Source organism: Exophiala dermatitidis, assembly GCF_000230625.1.
Source record: "Exophiala dermatitidis NIH/UT8656 unplaced genomic scaffold supercont1.4, whole genome shotgun sequence".
In the NCBI taxonomy this organism is placed as follows: Eukaryota; Fungi; Ascomycota; class Eurotiomycetes; order Chaetothyriales; family Herpotrichiellaceae; genus Exophiala; species Exophiala dermatitidis.
Genome location: NW_008751649.1, coordinates 1,235,356 through 1,253,266, shown reverse-complemented (window position 1 = coordinate 1,253,266; position 17,911 = coordinate 1,235,356). Strand labels below are relative to the sequence as shown.

Genomic DNA, 17,911 nt, shown 5'->3' with positions numbered 1-17,911 from the left:
AGACGGGGGAGGGATGAAGGGTTGTGACAGTTGGGCGCAGGCAGCGAACGCTTCGCCTTCGCTCTTGGGGGGCTCAGGCTTTAGTTGGGCAGCAAAGCACAGCACAGCGGATTCAGGCGAGGGAGCCACCAATCATACAACTGGCACACGCCGCAGGAAGTCCTTCAAAACTCCACCACTGCAACAATTGAGGCCATCTCTGTTTATCAATCGAAGGAGATATCTTCTTTGCAGCCCGCTTCAAGCTTGTCCACGACGCGGCGATGGTATTCCAGCCGCACAATATCTCGACCGCGACAAGTGTTTGTCGATAGCAGAGTAATGAAGGATGACAGCGGACTCGGACCGCAGCACGGACCGTCGAAGAGGTCCCACAGTCCTGGTCTGGAAAATCCACTGGGGATGCTATGCTGCAAGATCGTCGTGGCGCCTGCGGAAGAAGGGTAGCAGTAGTACACAGTAGTCAATCAGAAGTCATCAGCTCCCGACGTTTGCCAGCAAGACGATGCAAGAACTTGAAGGAAGATGGATAATGACCACTACCAGTCACTTCAAGTTGAAGATGAAAATGCGCGGAGCAACCAAGCTGCTGGGCCTGGAATAAACCCCGAATAGATTCTTGTGCCTCTGTAACTGTTTCCCCTCGTCGATGATTCAGATACTACTGAAGTAGACAAGATGTTTTTCTTACTACTGCACTACTAGTATATTGTACAGTAATCGTGTTGCAGTCGCAATATGTCAAGTTATCCAGGACCGTCAGCGAGGCAGCTGATGTTCTGATGGCCCAAGAAGATCTTGAAACATCGTGGTTAGTCCCTTTCTGCCAGGACTCTGCAATACACCGTCGTCCTTCAGTATTAATTCCGGGAAGAGAAATGCTCAAAAACACGCATCATGCTTACCAGCATCATGCTTACCAGAACACTAATAGACTTTGGTTACAACGTGTACTCAGTACCTCCATATTCCCTATCTCCAGAGCTGCGCTTGGTGTCCTCCCCTCCAACTCGAGTCGCACCCAGTACCGTCCTACCAAGCTCTCAGACGGCACTTCCGCGGTGAGGAGACCACAGTAGCTCCTGCAACCGTTTGTTGGCACCAAACAAAGGGAGGCGACGTTCCACCAAGTATCCCACAAGATTCACTGCATTTGGTGCGCTGGCTGTGCGCAGATGACCGGGTGTTCGGATGGTCTGGCCCAGGCACTACCGCCGGCCCTGGATACGGGAATGGGCGAAGCGTTGCAGGCTCCAGGATGTTGAAAGATCAATGATGCCCTCTCATCATGACTACTTCGGTCACTTAAAGCAAGTCTCCCTGAGCTAACTCACCCACTACCACCGACCATCAGCCGCATGAGATCAAAAACTTGAAGGCAGCCACCGGTCAGACAGCTGGCCAATCGACGTGCTTTGGGCAGCAACAACAAGTGGCGCCCTCCATTACCAATCGATGCAGGTCCAGGTTGTCGAGTTGTTCCAGCTGTCCACTGTGTCGATCCGCCACTGGATGGGCGTGAGGTTGCATATCCTGAAATACCTATGCAGCTGGCTCGTTGGGCATGGTCCTGTCCCGAGTTGGACTTATCGCAAATTGCCAGCGACGGCTACCCCGGAACTTGGAAGCCGGCATTCTGACCACTGGCAAATTTTATCTCAAAGGCCAATCGGTACAACATGAGCCTATGCAACTCCTTTGCTAACTACCAGCATGCAACGTCGGGGAGTGAAATAAGAACCCTATTCCAGCCCGCAGAGCAGATTACCTTACCGCGGATCTCCCACTTCTCTGCCGCATGCCAGGTGGCCGCACACCCGTCCTCCCCTACGAATCCAGCTGACGCGTTCCCAGGTGAGTTTCATAGGTATAGTCGGTGCTGTTGCCATAGAGTGTCACAAAGAGAGATGGAGTCAACTTCCCCGCCGAACAACAGCAGGAAAATTGATTAATCGGGCACGATTTCTAGGAATTCAATCTGCTGATGTCTGCCCCATGAGCGCTGTGTGCAAACACACCCTAGCCCGCAGTAGCACAGGCATGAGATGCGGTATCATGGACACGTGAGCTACTGCTCCGATGGAACACAGGCATGAAGACATGGATTAACGCTGATTCACACGCGCCTCCTTGAAGTGGTCACAATTTCGACGTGGCCCCTCCGCCAACAGCCTTGATTTTAAACCCAGTCCTAGGGAAATGTAAATGCACCTCGGTTTCGCCGGCCCGTGTGCTCAGGACCACTTCATCATCCGACAGGCCAACAAGCCGTCCTTTATCATGATGGCTGAAGCCTGAATCCGTGGGGAAGATCTCGACTTCGGTCCCTCGCTGTAAGCCCAGAGGATCTGCTGCATCGACGCTGAGATCCTTTTCCGCAAAGGAAGCGCCGAGGACACGCTGTGTTGCAGCAGCGCCGTCCAAAGTCACCGGCTTGGGCGCTTTGGCCTTGGCGGCCTTGAGCGCCTCATTGAATCTTGCTACCCAGGCAAACACCTTGGGGAAAGACTTCTCAGATATCAGCTCCCGCGGGAGGGCTCCCTTCAAGCCGTTCAACCAATCAAAGATCCAAACGGCTTCGGTCTTGCATTAGCCAATCTGGAGTTGTAGGGGAATCTGTAATGTACTTCCTGCTCACCTTCAATATCAGCCAGGGTCGGCTTGTCCGTCTTGAGTACCCAGCTTCGGCCATCTGCAAGCAAGGTGGTTTCCAAGAACTTGAAAGCATTCTTGATCGCAGCCACGGCTTCGGGTCTATTGGCGGCGATATCCTCCTTCCTCCAGGACCGGCCCGTGTATTGTTCCCGGTCACGCGTGAATTTGGCGTCATTCAGGAGTGGCATGCTCGTTGGTATCAGCTGTGCCGCCCGCGCAAAGAGCCCAGCCTCAATGGCCCAAATTTCCAGGAATTTCTGTATGGCCTTCCCGTCCGCCGTGGTAGCACCCAATGCTCCCTCGGGGAAGAGCTCCTCTAGCTTGCGGAGGCAGATGCGGCTGTCACAGTAGACGTCCCGACCAATGGCCACCACAGGGATCCGCCTGTAGTTGACCCCTAACGCCTTGAGATCTGGTCGAGGCATGACGGGTGGTTGTTTCTGCACGGGGACTCAGCAAGTGGCCAGGCTTGTCCATTGCTGGCATCTAAAACTCACACATTCGGCATATGGTATGCCCCGAAGGGCTAGATACCATAAGATTCTCCTCGCGTAGGGAGAAAACGAGTAATGATATACGACAATGTCGTTGTCGGGTACGCCCATCTTGACGGCGTTAAAGCGTGGTGTTGAAATGAAGTGGTACTAGACAGGCCTGGTAGAGTATTGAGCTGATTTGCGTGCTTGATTGATCTTGCCGTCAAGGTATAGTTCTACGCATATATATTATTTTGGATTTATATACCTAGATATGACTTTGATGTTGGTATGGTTAAACTTGTTTGACAGTGCCATGCCAGTGCAGTGGTCAGCAACTGCTTGGACTCGAATGCCTCGGTATCCTGGCGGTGCGGGGCTCGTCTGGATCACATAGACTCACCCTTACGTTAGGTAAGCATTCTACGCCTCGCTCACACCTGGCGGAAGAATCAGATCATGATGTGTGATATAGGTCCAGCACGTGTGTACTTTTATTCCATCCTGCTGCAGGGACATGGTTTTAATCAGCCGAGTCGAACATAACTGCACACTGCTCAATACTTAGGAGGTTATGTCTTTACCAGCTGGAAGTCTCGAGACCAATTGCCGCAACTGCTTCAGCGGGACGGACATCAGTACTAGTACACCGTTAAGCCACGGAATTTAGCGGGCTTCTTCCACCACCACGGCGGTCACACACCAACATTGGCGTTTCAATCAATATCGCCTGTGCCCGCGCAGGGCTCTGAGCGCATCTCTACTAGTATGGCTATGGATCGTGACTGCTAGCACCTACTACAAGAATGACCAAGCCCAGAAAGAAACCGAAGAATGAGGACCAGGAGATCGAGTCTGGCGTGACATCATCTTCTCCGCTGTATGACGAACAGAGGCACAAGGGGGCACATTCGATCGTTGACGGTCGCCTGCGATGATGAGGTAAGGTAGATACTCGTATATGTACATAACTTGCAGGGTATTTGATGAGGAAATTGGAATGTTCCTCATCTACTAACAGTTGCATCGAACTCAACGACATCCTTTGACCTCAACGACTTACCATACAATTCGTGAAATACACCTTCCACTGAACCAAACCAACCTATCCACAGTCTGTATCCTTCCAAAATGCCCGAATCAGGACGCAACAGCGGAGGTGACCTCTTCGACATGGCCAAGGACGGGACCACCGTGCCTGCAGACTCGGCCCAGCCTAGATACATCCCATCCAAACCACGGCCAGACCAAATAGCCTCAGCCAAGGACCCGAACGACCTGGGGGCTCCAACTCTGGCCGATGCGGCCACTAACGAGACTGACATCCCAAGGGTAAGTTCGAGTTCGAGTTCGAGTTCCCCCTGCCACTGCAGCATTGTCACAAGCACAAGTAAGCAGAACAGATGTTGACCTTGCTCTTTTCATAGTCCACACGGGATACCGACACGCATAATATCTTGACCGGAACGGGAGACACGATCGGGGCACAAGTTGCAGGGAAGAGAACACATGCAACCCCGGGAGGTACGGTCCGCGACCCTCAGTCGCAGGGTCAGACGAGACTCGCAGAGCATTCCAAGACAGCTTCGGACTTTGACAAGGGTGCGGGAGAGGGGCCTCGTGCTGAACATCCTCCGGGCCAGGAACATTTGAGCGATGAGCAGGTCATGGATAACATTGAGCGAAAGGAGGTGTAAATGAGCAGGAAAAGAAATCAAATCAAAAATGAAAAATGTGCCCGATAATCATCATTATTGTACAGTAGGTATCATTTGCCTGGTCAGATAACAAACAGCCCTTAAATGCAGTGGAAACATTGTAGGATTTCTGAGGAGAGGAACCTGTCAAGCCGCACATCATCCACTGCGTTCTGCTTACCCTTACCTCTCTTTATATGGTATTCGGAATGGCCTCACTAGGAGAGGCAGATGCTGTAGCATGTTCGCCAATGGACTTTAATCTCGAGGCACAAAGCCACTGTTAAAAGCCATCCCTCACTGGCATGGAACACTGGTATTGCATGGCCAGTAGTGTCCCCGTTATCTGGAAATGGATAGTGGTTCCGACTTCGGGATGGCCTGCCCTCGACCAACGCTAAAAGAGTGACCATTGCCCGGCCAAATCGAGCATAGCAGGCTGGTCCCAGGGCGTGCTGGGGGAGCTCGACTCCGACAGACTCTCCTGCGCCGGCGGCACTCTCCTGTCATTATCAGAAAAGTTCCACCTGTGCCGGAATGCGATTACCCAACAGGCACAGTTCCCAAGGCTTCTGGCTGTCCAGCGGTGGAGGGAGTGGAGGGCGCGAAGTGGTCTGGTTGGCGAGAAATAGTCCTGGAGGCCTTTAAGCGTGAATATCCGGCACCACCGTCCCAGTAACCGGACCCTGTCTACGTTGCGTTGTTCTCCGCGTGCCCCCCGCTAGAGAGACAGACGCCCTGCGGACAGCCCGCTAAGTTAAGGTACAGAAATGGGTGAGCCCATCGTGCCCACGGAATGGATTGAAATAAAAAGCCAGCCCTCTGCTCCGCCCCGCGGAACGCGAGCTGGTGTCTCCTCGAGCCTGTCGTCTGTCTGTGTTCTAGGAGTTGCTGCTGCTGCTGCTGGGCTTGGTTGGGAACAAGAAAACAGACCTCTCCGCTCTCTGTTTGTTGTCCGACGAACCTCTAGGAATACTCACCCTCCCCGCATCGTGGTGTGGACAGTCTACAAACATGGCTTCGGTTCTTCGAGCATCGCGTGGCCTGCGCTCAACAGGCCGTCTGGCGAGCTCTTCTATTAGATACACGGCCGTTCGGTCATTCACAGCGTCGAGTGCCTGCTCCGCGCAGTCCTCATTCCTGCCCGATGAGCCTGTTGCGCCCAAGGTGGTGACGCCCATCCCGGGCCCCAAGAGCCAGCAACACATTGCCGAGCTCACCAAAGTGTTTGACACGCGGAGTTTGAACATGTTGGCCAACTACCAGAAGAGCTATGGCAACTACATCTCAGACCCAGATGGCAATGTGCTGCTGGACGTCTATGCCCAGATTGCTTCCATCCCTGTTGGCTACAACAACCCGACGCTTCTCGAGGCTGCCAAGTCGGACCAGATGATCTCCTCCCTCATCAACCGGCCCGCTCTGGGTAACTTCCCTTCGCACGACTGGGCGTCCATTCTCGAGACTGGGATCCTGCGCGTGGCGCCCAAGGGCTTGAACCAGGTCTTCACCGCCATGGCAGGCTCCGACGCCAACGAGACGGCGTACAAGGCCGCGTTCATGTGGAAGAAACAGCAAGAACGAGGCGGCCCTGACGTCGAGTTCACCGAGCAAGAGTTGACCAGCGCCATGAAGAACCAGAAGCCCGGTTCGCCAGACATGTCCATCATGTCCTTCAAGACCGGCTTCCACGGCCGTTTATTCGGCTCGCTCTCCACCACCCGCAGCAAGCCCATCCACAAACTGGACATCCCGGCCTTCGACTGGCCGCAAGCTCCGTTCCCCAACCTCAAATACCCTCTTGAACAGCACGCCGAAGAGAACGCGGCCGAGGAGAAGAGATGCTTGGAAGAAGCCGAGAACATCATCAAGACCTACCACAACCCTGTCGCAGCCGTCGTGGTCGAGCCTATCCAGTCCGAGGGTGGTGACAACCATGCCAGCCCGGCCTTCTTCCGGGGGCTCCGAGAGATCACTCGCCGCCACAACGTCCTGCTGATCGTCGACGAAGTTCAGACTGGTGTCGGTGCCACTGGCAAATTCTGGGCCCATGACCACTGGAACTTGCAAGACCCTCCTGACATTGTCACCTTCTCCAAGAAGGCCCAAACTGCCGGTTACTACTTCGGCAACCCGGCCCTCCGCCCCAACAAGCCATACCGTCAATTCAACACCTGGATGGGCGACCCAGCCCGAGCCATTCTTTTCCGAGCCATCATCAATGAGATCGAAAGACTGAACTTGGTCGAGCACACGGCCAAGACTGGTGACTACCTCTTTGGCGAGATTGAGAAATTGGCCAAGAAATACCCCGAGCAATTCCAGAACCTGCGAGGCAAGGGTCAAGGTACCTTCATCGCTTTTGACAACCCCAAGCGTGATGAGTTCCTGGCCAAGGCCAAGACCCTCGGAATCAACATTGGTGGCAGCGGTGCCTCTGCGGTCCGACTGCGGCCTATGTTGATTTTCCAGAAGCATCACGCCGACATCCTCCTTGATGCATTCGAGAAATTGGCAAAGTCTTTGTAAAGCGAGGTATAGCTGAGTAAATAAAAAGGAGGTCTTTGCGTTGGAACTTGATTGCATGAATCTGGTGTGCGCCTTTTTTTTTTAGCTTTTGCAGCATTTGGCGTAGTCCAGGACGAAAATATAATGCTGCCGTCATGCAAATCTGAGTATCAGTTTGTAGCCATAATGTTCAGCTCTTTCTGGCACCAGTAGTACGAGCCTCGCCCCTGTGAAGTCCGCGGCATAATAGAGCATAAAGCACAGAATACTTCTCCCTCAGAATCCCCAATCTAACCCTTCATGTCGTATCACGCCTTGTTCCAGGCCTGAATCCCCAACGCCGAAACTCATTTTACCTCCCAGCAAAGCACCATTTCTTCACTGCGCCGGTTGTCTCTCTTCGATTGTTCCTCTTCAGATAGTTCCTCTCCGGGTGGTTTCTCTTGTGGTAGCGCCTTCTAAGCAGCAACATCTTCTTCAAGCGAAGTGCCATCCCTGGGGATATATCTCATGCCGTTGTCCTCCATGGTATCTATTATTTCCTGCGGTAACTGACCGACAACCTTGACTGCGTAGATTCCCGGCACGTAGTTCGTCAAGCGCTGCCACTTAGCAACCCACGAAGCCTTCGGATCACCCAGCATGATCAAGCCTTCAAACACCTGTGACGTGCATTCTTGGATCGCGTCTTGAGAGTTTCTGAGGCCGAGGATGCTTTCGCAGTTAGGACATCCGTTCTTGTAGAATTCCTGGAACCAAATCTAGTCAGGAAACTGCAACGTGACCGGGCCCATGAGGGAGCTTACACTCGCGTTCAAAACGATGGAGCAAACCATACAGGCGCGCTGACGACTACCGCGACCAGCCATGATGGCGATGAAATAGATGAGAGTGGGAAGTGAAGAGGAACGTCGACGTCGGTAAGGGAAAAAGATTGAGCAGGTTGCAGGTAGGTATAGAGTCTGTCGCACTGCACAAGCCGAAGCTGGTCGTGGGCACAAATTCCAGCGGAGCCTGTAGACGGAGTACTCGGCGGAGCGAGATGAGCGTGGGGGAGCACGGAAGACAAGATGAGACGGGACGTTGTGTTCAGAAACTGCCCGCCCAGTTGCGTTGCAGTGCTAGTAGTTGCTGCTTGCAATCTGCAGTGCGCCGATTAAGATTTCGGAAGATCGACGCCTAGTCCAGATCTTCGGCTCTCGAGGCCAAAGAGCGCAGGCGAAAAAGGCGACTGACTGGACGAAATTGAAGGCGGAAAAGAAAAGTGGCGCCCCGGTCACTGGCAATCGAGAACTTTCGCCCGGCACAAAAAAGCGAGAGGATTCACGTAGTTCAGTTACAGGCCTCCTACAACTACATCGACTGGACCAGACACTTGCTGACCACCCTTGAGCGCGTGCAGTCTCGGAATGATACCACAACACTCGTTTGGCAATTGAATTTCCATAGAACCCTGTCACTGCCCTCCCCGAATTATTCCCTTCGGATCAGACGACCACCTGCCCTGTTCCCTGACCATGGCTTCTCCATCCGCCACCGACAAAGCTGAAGCAACGGCCCTCAAGGTCAAGGGCAACAAGGCTTTCCAAGAACATGACTGGCCGACCGCCATTGACTACTACACCAAAGCGATCGAAAAGTACCCATACGATCCTTCTTTCTACTGCAACCGGGCGCAGGCGAACATCAAGCTCGAGGCTTACGGGTACGCCGTCGCCGATGCCACCAAGGCCATTGAACTGGACAAAGACTATATCAAGGTACGTTGCCTATGTTAATCGCGGCTCTGTTTCTCCGAGTATTCTCTAACCGTGGACGGTTACTTCCAGGCATATTGGAGACGAGCCATCGCAAACACAGCCATTTTAAACTCGCAAGATGCACTTCGAGATTTCAAGACGGTGGTCAGAAAGGAACCGAACAACAGGGAAGCCAAGCTCAAGCTTGCAGAGTGTGAAAAGCTGGTCAAGAAGATCAAGTTCCTGCGGGCGATCGAGGTAGAAGATGCCCCGTCGGCATTTGAAGGATTGGACTTGGACTCGATAGAGGTGGATCAGTCATACGATGGGGTGCGTTTAGGCGACGAAATGACGCAAGAGTTCATCGACGACATGATCGAGCGGTTCAAGAAAGGCAAAAGAATCCACAAGAAATATGTGTTCCAGATCATCAAGGCCGTGAGAGACATTGTCTACAACGAGCCCACCATGGTCGAGGTGGAAGTGGCTCCTGAAACGACGTTGACCGTGTGCGGAGACACCCACGGCCAGTTCTTCGACTTGCTAGAGATCTTCCGTCTCAACGGCTACCCTTCGGACAAGCACGCATATCTTTTTAACGGCGACTTTGTCGACCGAGGTTCTTGGTCTACGGAAATCGCGTTGTTGTTGTACGCCTACAAATGGTTACGGCCGTCATATTTCTTCCTGAACCGCGGGAATCACGAGACCGACGATATGAACCGAGTGTATGGCTTTGAAGGGGAGTGCAAAGCCAAATACAACGAAAAGACCTTCAAGCTGTTCTCTGAGTCGTTTTCGGCTCTTCCGTTGGCCACCCTGATAGGAAAGAAGTATCTGGTCCTACACGGCGGGTTGTTCTCCGACGACAAATATACGCTGGACGACATACGCAAACTCGACCGACACACCCAGCGACAACCTGGTCAGTCTGGATTGATGATGGAAATGTTGTGGACAGATCCTCAGCCCCAGCCTGGCCGTGGGCCTAGCAAACGAGGTGTCGGCCTCCAGTTTGGTCCCGACGTCACCAAGAAGTTCTGTGAAAACAACGGCCTGGAAGCCGTTATTCGAAGTCACGAAGTCAGAATGGATGGTTATGAGGTGGAGCATGATGGGAAATGCATTACTGGTAAGTGGCGGTGTGGTTGGACCTGGAATTGGATGATTACTGATGTCTTTTGCTTTTTTATAGTCTTCTCAGCACCGAAATACTGTGACACGACAGAAAACAAAGGAGCCTATATCAACATTGGCCCAGAGCTGAAACTTGAATACCACCAGTTTGAGGCAGTGCCGCATCCTGACGTCAAACCGATGGTGAGTGACTGATCCTCTGAGATTGTTGTGTAAAACCAAAGCTAACTTACCCGGCCAGGCTTATGCGCAAAACTCGTTGATGTCCATGATGTGAGAGCTCAGGGTAGAGTGAGCAGGACTTGCTCTGTTGCTTGTCGGAATTGTTCAGTCACATGATGAATCTGGTAGTAGGCGATGACGGTTACGCCTTCTGATACGCGCATTGGACGCAAGTCGACACTGGATAGTGTCATCCGGGGGCAAGTCAAGGCATGTATGTTGTCACATGTCTACTGCCGGTGTATTTGTACATGGAGATGAAGATTGTGTCTGTACAGCGAATACGTTTGGGGCTTGAAGAGTATGGGAGTCGGGATGGAGGGTAGACTCCTGGTGGCACACAATGAAGCCATGTATGAACACGAACCTACGCCTTGTTTTGATCTCCCCTCGTGGACAGTTATCTATATCTGCTTGAATTGTTTCATAGTCGGTGTACATGTTGCGCGTCGACGGTAACTCGCAGCGTGATGGTGATCCCGGATCTACCTCGTTCTGGTCTACTCTGCCTTTGAATACTACATTGGGCATGCAGGCTACCAGGTTGAGCGAAGGGCGGAAACGATGAAATACACCTGCCTGACAAAATCTTTTGTTGAAACACGCTAAGTAAAATCTGCATCCTACTATGGATGTGTGGTAATCCGGTGTCAGGCAGTGGAGATTCTGTGCTGCTGATCGAGGCAGGCAGGCACTTCACTGATATACAATGTTATACTAGTAGGCACTGAGGTGGTAGGGTCCAGACAGTAACGGTCACTAGCGCTACTATCATTACCTGCTACTGCAATTAGCTCCCCCCTGGACCAGGATTAGCAGTCACAGCGTCACCAATCAGCTAGCCTCACCACGTTTATCCGTCACTGCGGCCTGGAACTAGTCGGAATAGTGATATCTTGATACTCCCTGCATTCACGTTTGTGCCAACAACACAACAGGACTTCCACTGGCAGCTCACATTTGTCTGCAGTTCGAACATCATCCCTGACCTCTTGCAGAACCCAGAACCACTGGCGACGATTTTGACAGGATCAAGTTTGAACGAGCCCACAAACGTGGTTTTTGTGGTCATCGCTCGGGCGTGATACTCCCTGCCCTCAACAAGCCCCAAGGCAACCCGCTTGAGTCAGCAAACCCGAGGAATCTGTCTCATTGATTCATCATTTGAAGTGCCTCCCTAGAATCCGGACCTCCCTCAGCGGTCTCAGAAAACCGCCTAGCGGGTCTCTGTCAATTATCCCACTACATTCCCGTTGACCAGATCCAGACACTGCCGCCACGGCTTGTTCCAGGGCAGTGCCCCCCTTCGACTACATTGTTTGCCTTTCAGCCTAACGCAGCGACACCGGTTGGGTCGACTTCGACACTGCCTACCACTTATCACTGCTTGATTAACGCGTCCTCCCATCTTTTAGACTTGCCATTTCCACTTTATCAGACTGGAATTGCGAAGAGCCCCACCGTGAGTCCGGTTTCAGTTGCTCGAACCAGCCAGTGTGGCACTGCTTCACACAGTTGGGCCTTGTCCTATGATGAGGACTGCCGAAGAAAAGCCCAGCAATGGCGGCACGAGCAGTCATTCACCATCTGGCCGGCAGAAGTCCTCTTCTTATCTGCATGTAAGTGAAGGGTCCTCGCACGACATCACTGATCGGGGATCATTCAATCCTGGCGCAACCGGAATGGACAACAAGGAATCTGTTCGGACGGATGTCATCGAACATGCCGCAAATACCCCACGGTCGCCGAGATTACACAGGCTTAGACACCTTGAAGCTGGTCACTTGCCCATTGATACAACACCCGTGACCGTGACAATGATGACACCACAGTCAATCCCACTCCACAAGAGTACCCAGCACCATGCAACTCCGTTCCTCTCACTTCTGCCTGTCGACTTACACCACGTTTTGGCCACCGACTATCTCGACTTCAATGCGCTCCTTTCACTCCGACGCACCTGTCGAGCAATGTACCATCTCTTGTCCCCGGACCTCGTGCGGCAGGTAAGATCTGGAATCATTGAAAGATCACTGGCATCCGAAGTCGAGCAAATCCGCGCGTACAGAAGTATCTATCGGCAGCAGCGCATCAGTCATCATCTCTGGGAGTTGTTGTACGCGGTATTTGACCCTCGTCTCATCGGACGCCCTGCCAAAGAGCTCATGTGCTACGGCTGTCTCGAGACCAAACCGTTGTTTGCGTTTGTGGAAAAGATGAGCAACCGTGGCACCGGACTGGGAGCCAAGTTTGCCCGCGACAGAATGTGCAAGGACTGTATGCGGCGACACCGCGACATCGAAGGCCGGTGGTACAAGGAGAATTGGGTCCAGAAGAGCGAGATGGTGAGAAAAGTCGGCAAATATCGCCGGATCCGTCGCTGGGCGCTCCAGGGCCAGAGCCTGGTCAATCCGGAACAAGAAATCGGAATCTGTGCCAAATGCGGCAGCGGGAGCTTTGAGCTGTGGTGGGGCTGCGTGGCGTGTTTCGAGGCCGAGGAGGAGAGACGCCGCACTCTGGATCTGCAAGACTTTGGTGCCGTCGGCCGCAAGGTCGTGGGTGCCCTTGAGTCAGTGCGAGCGGGTATGGAAGCAGTACGGAGACATCGACTGGCTGCCAGTGCGAGGAGAATGAGTGAAGGGGTTGGACGACGGCGTGGTCGTGGTCGTCGCAGAAAATGGCTTTCCTTGCCCAACTTGACGGTGTCAGGCAGTCTTGCGGACCGAAAAGCCGCCCTGGACGAATGGAGAGAGAACAAGAGCTGCCACAAACATGGATGTCGAGGCAGTGGCAGTGGCAGTGACAAAGGGATCGCAGCACCACCACCACCACCACCAACAACAACAGAGACAAGTAGTACATGCACGGCACCAGCAGCAGCAACAGCATGTCCCCGTCGGCATCATCAATCAAATCGGCATTGGCGAGCCGTCGAGGAGTTTGCTCCTCTGACTACCAAAAATCGTCGCGAGGCTCGCTGTACATCCTGCTGGGTCCCCAACTGTCCCCGCCAGTCGTACTTCCTCGGACTGGCCTATGAGCCCCCCTTGACCAAGGAGCGCTGGTGTACTGGGTGTCGAACCGACCATGACCAAAGACTCGCGAGGAAGAATGGCCGAAAGGAGAAACAGAGACCTCCTTGGTATGAGGACAACTTGGGCGGCTTGTGGAGCTCAAGCTGGCTCGACGGATATGAGCTTGAAGACCTTTTCGAGGAACCGGAGCCGGAGCCGGCGCCGACAGGCTCTGCCGGTGATTTAAACTGAGTTGAAACCGAGTCAAATGCAGTGGATGAGATAAATGGCCGCTACATCACGCCTGCAAGACAGCAGCAGCACGAATCATGACGATCTAACGCACGGGCGTTTCTTTTCGGCGCAACGAACACAACGAGAGCATTCATGGGGCTGGCCTTTACGAAATGTGTCACAGTGTCTGAGTTCGGCATTTGGGATTGGGATTTGGGATTGGGATTGGGCAACGGAGGAGAATCTGGCTTTGCTTCATCATACTAGTGCAGTGAGTGAGCGTCTAAGACGACAATGAATGACAAATGACAAACGACGAAAAAATGACTTTTTTTTTCAATCAACAAAGGGGGGTTTAAAACGCAAGACTACAATTTTATGGCGCGGCGCTGCTCTTCGCTTCTTTGGAAAAGCAGAGACAAACGACCGAGCGCATCTCCCGAGCTTACTAGTACTACAGAATCTAATGGATCTCATCTCAACCCTAGCGGCGCCGGCATCTGAGACAGGTACATATCTTGTTTTCTTTCTCTCCAGATACAATGCACCAGACACCAGTCACCAGCCCACTTCTCTTGTAGGTACCTCGGGATAATACCGAACGTGCCTGGGCTGAGTATGGTCGACCATGAATCAAAATCAAGCACTGGGATGCCGGCCGCTTCGTCGACTTGGAATGAACCCCCCTTTCATTTCCCTTCCCAACAGGAAGGAAGTTCTTTGCCAATATAACCGCTCACAAAGGATGAGGACCGCTTTCCGATTTTGTCACCAATGGCTCCATGAGGGCGGCGCGGGACAAACTTCGCCGATGCTGCAACAATTCAAGATGATGAGATAGACAAAAGATTACCCACACCTCTGGCGCCGTGGGAGAGCTTGCATCAGATCAAGTTCGTATACAGCTACTAACTAGTACGAGTATCTTGTGTCAGCACCATGATACAGAATGTCTGCTACACGCCGAGTGGGAAGACAGAACAATGAACCATAGCCTTGTGCTTCCCGTAGTGTATGTACATACACTACATTAAATATGTGCGAAATACTAGTCCTGGCACAACAAGGAGAGATGAAAGCATAGCAAAGCACATCCATACAGCACTACTACTACTAGTGCTACTAGTAAATACATGATGATATTCGTAAAGGTAGTGTTTGATCAACCATTCCCTCTCAAGCTTCCTCGCCACCAGCACGAGGCACAATGAGCTCGACTTTTCGTCCTTTTCCCCTCCCCTTGATCCCTTTATTGCTATGTTTGTAGAGATCCTGGAAATATTTCTTTAATTCAGCTTCTTCCTGCGGATTCATGTCCACTCTTTCACTTTCCGCAAATTGTCGAGACAGCCTGGCCAGCGTTTCCTTGTGGAACTTGTTCATATGCGCCTTGAGGTTTCCTAGCTGTGTAAAGACCCTGCCTGCATGGCCCTCTTCACCACCAACACCTTTGCACCCATCCAAGATGCACTCGTACTTTCGGCCATGGCCTTCTGCTCTGGCTCCGGGGTCGCCGTCGGAGGATGACGACGATGTTTGCTTCGGCTTCCGGTTTGGTCGCTGGCCGATATGGCGTCGCTCGTGGGTCCGGAGATTTCCCAACTGCGAAAAGGACTGGCGGCATGACGGCACTGAACATGTATATGGCTTTTCACCCGTGTGGGAGCGCAGATGGATTCTGATTTGGGTCGGTCCCGCAAAGGATTTGGCGCAGTCGGGAAAAGGACAGCGGTGCTGCTTCCCTGGTGTGGCGTTGGCTTTCGCTTTGCCAGTGCCTTGGATTTGCTGGGGCTGGGGCTGGGGCTGGGGCTGCAGCGGAGGCTGAGGTTGCAATGTCTTCATGAGCATATCGACTTCCGAGGTGGTGGTTTCTCCTTGGGACAAAGGTTGCGGAAGATGGACGGCTGGTGTAGTCATCCACCCGGCGGAGGGTATGCACTCCAAATCAGGCTGATCCCAGGGGAGATCAGAAGGGGAATAATGACTCGATGGTACTTGGGAGTATGTCGTGGAAATGCAATCGTCAAGCGTGCACTCCTCTTCGTCAGCCCATGTGCCCGGCGTTACAGGATCCTGATCGCCTAGGTAGTTCAGAGAGCTGAAGTTATGCTCGCAGATGTCGAGGAAAGTATGCGCCCGCTGGATAGTCACGGGTGATGTTTGTTGGAGGATGCTAAGGGACGTGTATTCGTACTGATCATGAGAGGCCACATTCTGAAGGGACAAATCGGGTGTGAATTGGGGAGTGCTTGTGGTCGACAAGAGTTTGGATGATGGCGGCACCGACGTCTGCGCCATCCATTGTCGCAATTGCAGTATGTGCCACTCAAGCTGTTCCGCCGTTTGATTGAAGGGCATTGCTGATTCCTCATCAAGTATACCTGTCTTTAGGCAGTTACTCCCTTTCTTGCTCTCACCGACTACGCTCGAGCGGAAGGGTATGTATTCCTGACAGCGGAGGGATGTCCTTGGGCAAAGCAGAAGGGACTCAAGAACAATTCGAGAAGTCGGCAAGATACATTCAAAAACAGTAAAGATTCTGGATAAAGTGGGAGGCTCGTGAAGGTGGTAACAGGGCAGAGACACAGGATGATCCAGAATCAGCCCAGGCCGGACAGGATGTTGTTGAGATAGACGTATGTTTGCTGAAATATCAGCTCAAGAGGGCCGCCAGAAAAGAATGATAACCAGGACGCAGAATACCGCAGATACTTGCTGTTGGGTAGCCGGACTCATATCGAACGGTGAGATCAGAATCCTTGTTTATATCTATCATATCCATGGTTTTCTTGATCGTCAACATCAGAGATAGTGAGAGTGGGCTTGCCAATCGAATAGAACAACGCAAAAGACCCTCCTGTGACAGGGATCGATTGAGCTGCAGATTGAAGAAATTGCACATCCCGCCGAACAGCGATCAATGGTGCTGTCAAGACTAAAGCACTCCCGAATGATGCAGCCTTGCCTGGAGATGTTCTGGAGCGTGGACGCCACAAGCCCTCATTACGCCTGTGCTTACCTAGTTGGGGAACGACCGTGTGACAAGATCAAATTTTTTGAGCTGGAGCTCATCTCACTGGCTGTATATGAGCTGGTAAGGCTTGAGGCCAAGTCAGATCATGTCGGCAACCTTGAAAGGCAGCCGTGAGGTGGGCATGGCCGATGCATGAAGGAGGGTGCAAGGGTGAGAGGAAACGTCCTCGGAGCGGAGTTCGAGTAACAGCCCGTCGACAAAGCCGACGCAAGAAGTAGACCTGGTTGGTGGATAAGACAACGATCGCTTGAGTTTTCGGTAGCAAGTCCAGGAATTCCAGCAGCAGGCCGGCTGTTGGGATACAGGATCAAGCATAAGCTGAAAAAGGCTCATCGCCTGAGAGTTATTGTCACAGCCGGCGCGTTAACATAGCGCCTCGGCGGCCGCCAGAGTTGCAGTAGCCACGACAATGGTCGGCATCGAGGCTGTTTGATTGGGATCTCGCAGGTCTCCTATGCTGTAGCAGGAGAGGTGTTGCATGAACGAACTCGTGGTTTCGCCATAGCCTAGGTACTAGTAAGCGAGTCCCTCTGGATCGTCCTGATTCTGGCATCATGTCATCACATCCCGCCCTCCACGGGAGCATGGATAAGATAGGAGCCGAGAAGCCTAACGCGCTGCTAGCAAAGGCTTTTCCCGCGGTTGGTCCAACACGGCCAGGCTTGAACAGATGCGGCAAAGAGAATTGAAAAGCCCACCTAGGTACAAGGTCTGCAAATCCCGCTGTCTGTCCGTTCCCTTGTGGTAGCATCGGGTTGTTGTTGACCTGCAGCCTTTGGCCACGAGTCCAGCCTTTTTACCCTCCTGCTCTTCTGCACACATGCAGACAAATGCCCGTGGAATACTGTCGAGGGAGACAATTGGCAGCCGTGGCAAGGAAGGTCTCCATGGTCTGAGCGGCTGGAGGGTCGAACGACGGCAGGGCAGCGGACTAGTCATGCCGTGGGATTGAAAGCTGGGACATGAAGGAGGGAAGAGGCGTCGAGGCTGATGATGGCTCCGCGTCAGGTTCGACCATGTCCATCCCACGCCCCCTCCCCAAGGACCTTGCGCCAATCCCGATGTGGGTGAAAATAAATGATTAGGAGTCTTTACGCGAATGCTTGAGCAAAGGAAATGGTTCATTCGAGCACTTGAAATGCGGTAGGTACAGGTATTACTACGGTTCATACCTAGGTACCAGTAGTACCTTCAT

The 17,911-nt window shown here is 52.8% G+C and overlaps 7 protein-coding genes across 7 annotated transcripts; 4 read left to right on the top strand and 3 right to left on the bottom strand.

The window, feature by feature from the left end:
- Positions 1–730: 730 nt before the first annotated feature.
- On the bottom strand, positions 731–3,921 carry HMPREF1120_04782 (glutathione S-transferase). Its single transcript, XM_009158925.1, has 3 exons — positions 3,153–3,921; positions 2,639–3,095; positions 731–2,576 (listed from the first exon to the last, which is right to left on the bottom strand). The coding sequence occupies exons 1-3, from the start codon at positions 3,258–3,260 to the stop codon at positions 2,140–2,142; spliced, it is 1,002 nt and encodes a 333-aa protein (XP_009157173.1). The 5' UTR covers positions 3,261–3,921; the 3' UTR covers positions 731–2,139.
- On the top strand, positions 3,578–5,167 carry HMPREF1120_04781 (uncharacterized protein). Its single transcript, XM_009158924.1, has 3 exons — positions 3,578–3,897; positions 3,952–4,463; positions 4,559–5,167. The coding sequence occupies exons 2-3, from the start codon at positions 4,263–4,265 to the stop codon at positions 4,826–4,828; spliced, it is 471 nt and encodes a 156-aa protein (XP_009157172.1). The 5' UTR covers positions 3,578–3,897; positions 3,952–4,262; the 3' UTR covers positions 4,829–5,167.
- Positions 5,168–5,174: 7 nt separating this feature from the next.
- Positions 5,175–7,600, top strand: HMPREF1120_04780 (4-aminobutyrate aminotransferase). Its single transcript, XM_009158923.1, has one exon. It carries the CDS (start codon positions 5,843–5,845, stop codon positions 7,355–7,357), a length of 1,515 nt encoding a protein of 504 aa, XP_009157171.1. The 5' UTR covers positions 5,175–5,842; the 3' UTR covers positions 7,358–7,600.
- A 194-nt stretch (positions 7,601–7,794) lies between these two features.
- Positions 7,795–8,205, bottom strand: HMPREF1120_04779 (uncharacterized protein; the record flags this gene model as incomplete). The annotated part of the gene is made up of 2 exons (XM_009158922.1): positions 7,795–8,085; positions 8,143–8,205. The coding sequence occupies 2 exons, from the start codon at positions 8,203–8,205 to the stop codon at positions 7,795–7,797; spliced, it is 354 nt and encodes a 117-aa protein (XP_009157170.1).
- A 257-nt stretch (positions 8,206–8,462) lies between these two features.
- On the top strand, positions 8,463–11,083 carry HMPREF1120_04778 (protein phosphatase 5). The gene is made up of 4 exons (XM_009158921.1): positions 8,463–9,096; positions 9,166–10,207; positions 10,271–10,395; positions 10,454–11,083. Exons 1-4 carry the CDS (start codon positions 8,854–8,856, stop codon positions 10,487–10,489), a joined length of 1,446 nt encoding a protein of 481 aa, XP_009157169.1. The 5' UTR covers positions 8,463–8,853; the 3' UTR covers positions 10,490–11,083.
- A 275-nt stretch (positions 11,084–11,358) lies between these two features.
- Positions 11,359–14,845, top strand: HMPREF1120_04777 (uncharacterized protein). The gene has a single exon (XM_009158920.1). It carries the CDS (start codon positions 11,964–11,966, stop codon positions 13,698–13,700), a length of 1,737 nt encoding a protein of 578 aa, XP_009157168.1. The 5' UTR covers positions 11,359–11,963; the 3' UTR covers positions 13,701–14,845.
- On the bottom strand, positions 14,772–17,910 carry HMPREF1120_04776 (uncharacterized protein). Its single transcript, XM_009158919.1, has 2 exons — positions 17,415–17,910; positions 14,772–17,222 (listed from the first exon to the last, which is right to left on the bottom strand). Exon 2 carries the CDS (start codon positions 16,038–16,040, stop codon positions 14,859–14,861), a length of 1,182 nt encoding a protein of 393 aa, XP_009157167.1. The 5' UTR covers positions 16,041–17,222; positions 17,415–17,910; the 3' UTR covers positions 14,772–14,858.
- Position 17,911: the final 1 nt, after the last annotated feature.

Bases quoted from the DNA above. Each gene is read 5' to 3' on its own strand.
- HMPREF1120_04781 (XM_009158924.1), top strand. From the start codon at position 4,263: ATGCCCGAATCAGGACGCAACAGCGGAGGTGACCTCTTCGACATGGCC. The intron at 4,464-4,558 runs GTAAGTTCGAGT...CTCTTTTCATAG, and splicing joins ACGAGACTGACATCCCAAGG to TCCACACGGGATACCGACAC.
- HMPREF1120_04782 (XM_009158925.1), bottom strand. From the start codon at position 3,260: ATGGGCGTACCCGACAACGACATTGTCGTATATCATTACTCGTTTTCT. The intron at 3,096-3,152 runs GTGAGTTTTAGA...GTCCCCGTGCAG, and splicing joins GCATACCATATGCCGAATGT to AAACAACCACCCGTCATGCC. The intron at 2,577-2,638 runs GTGAGCAGGAAG...GCAAGACCGAAG, and splicing joins GACCCTGGCTGATATTGAAG to CCGTTTGGATCTTTGATTGG.
- HMPREF1120_04777 (XM_009158920.1), top strand. From the start codon at position 11,964: ATGATGAGGACTGCCGAAGAAAAGCCCAGCAATGGCGGCACGAGCAGT.
- HMPREF1120_04778 (XM_009158921.1), top strand. From the start codon at position 8,854: ATGGCTTCTCCATCCGCCACCGACAAAGCTGAAGCAACGGCCCTCAAG. The intron at 10,208-10,270 runs GTAAGTGGCGGT...GCTTTTTTATAG, and splicing joins TGATGGGAAATGCATTACTG to TCTTCTCAGCACCGAAATAC. The intron at 10,396-10,453 runs GTGAGTGACTGA...TTACCCGGCCAG, and splicing joins ATCCTGACGTCAAACCGATG to GCTTATGCGCAAAACTCGTT.
- HMPREF1120_04776 (XM_009158919.1), bottom strand. From the start codon at position 16,040: ATGCCCTTCAATCAAACGGCGGAACAGCTTGAGTGGCACATACTGCAA.
- HMPREF1120_04780 (XM_009158923.1), top strand. From the start codon at position 5,843: ATGGCTTCGGTTCTTCGAGCATCGCGTGGCCTGCGCTCAACAGGCCGT.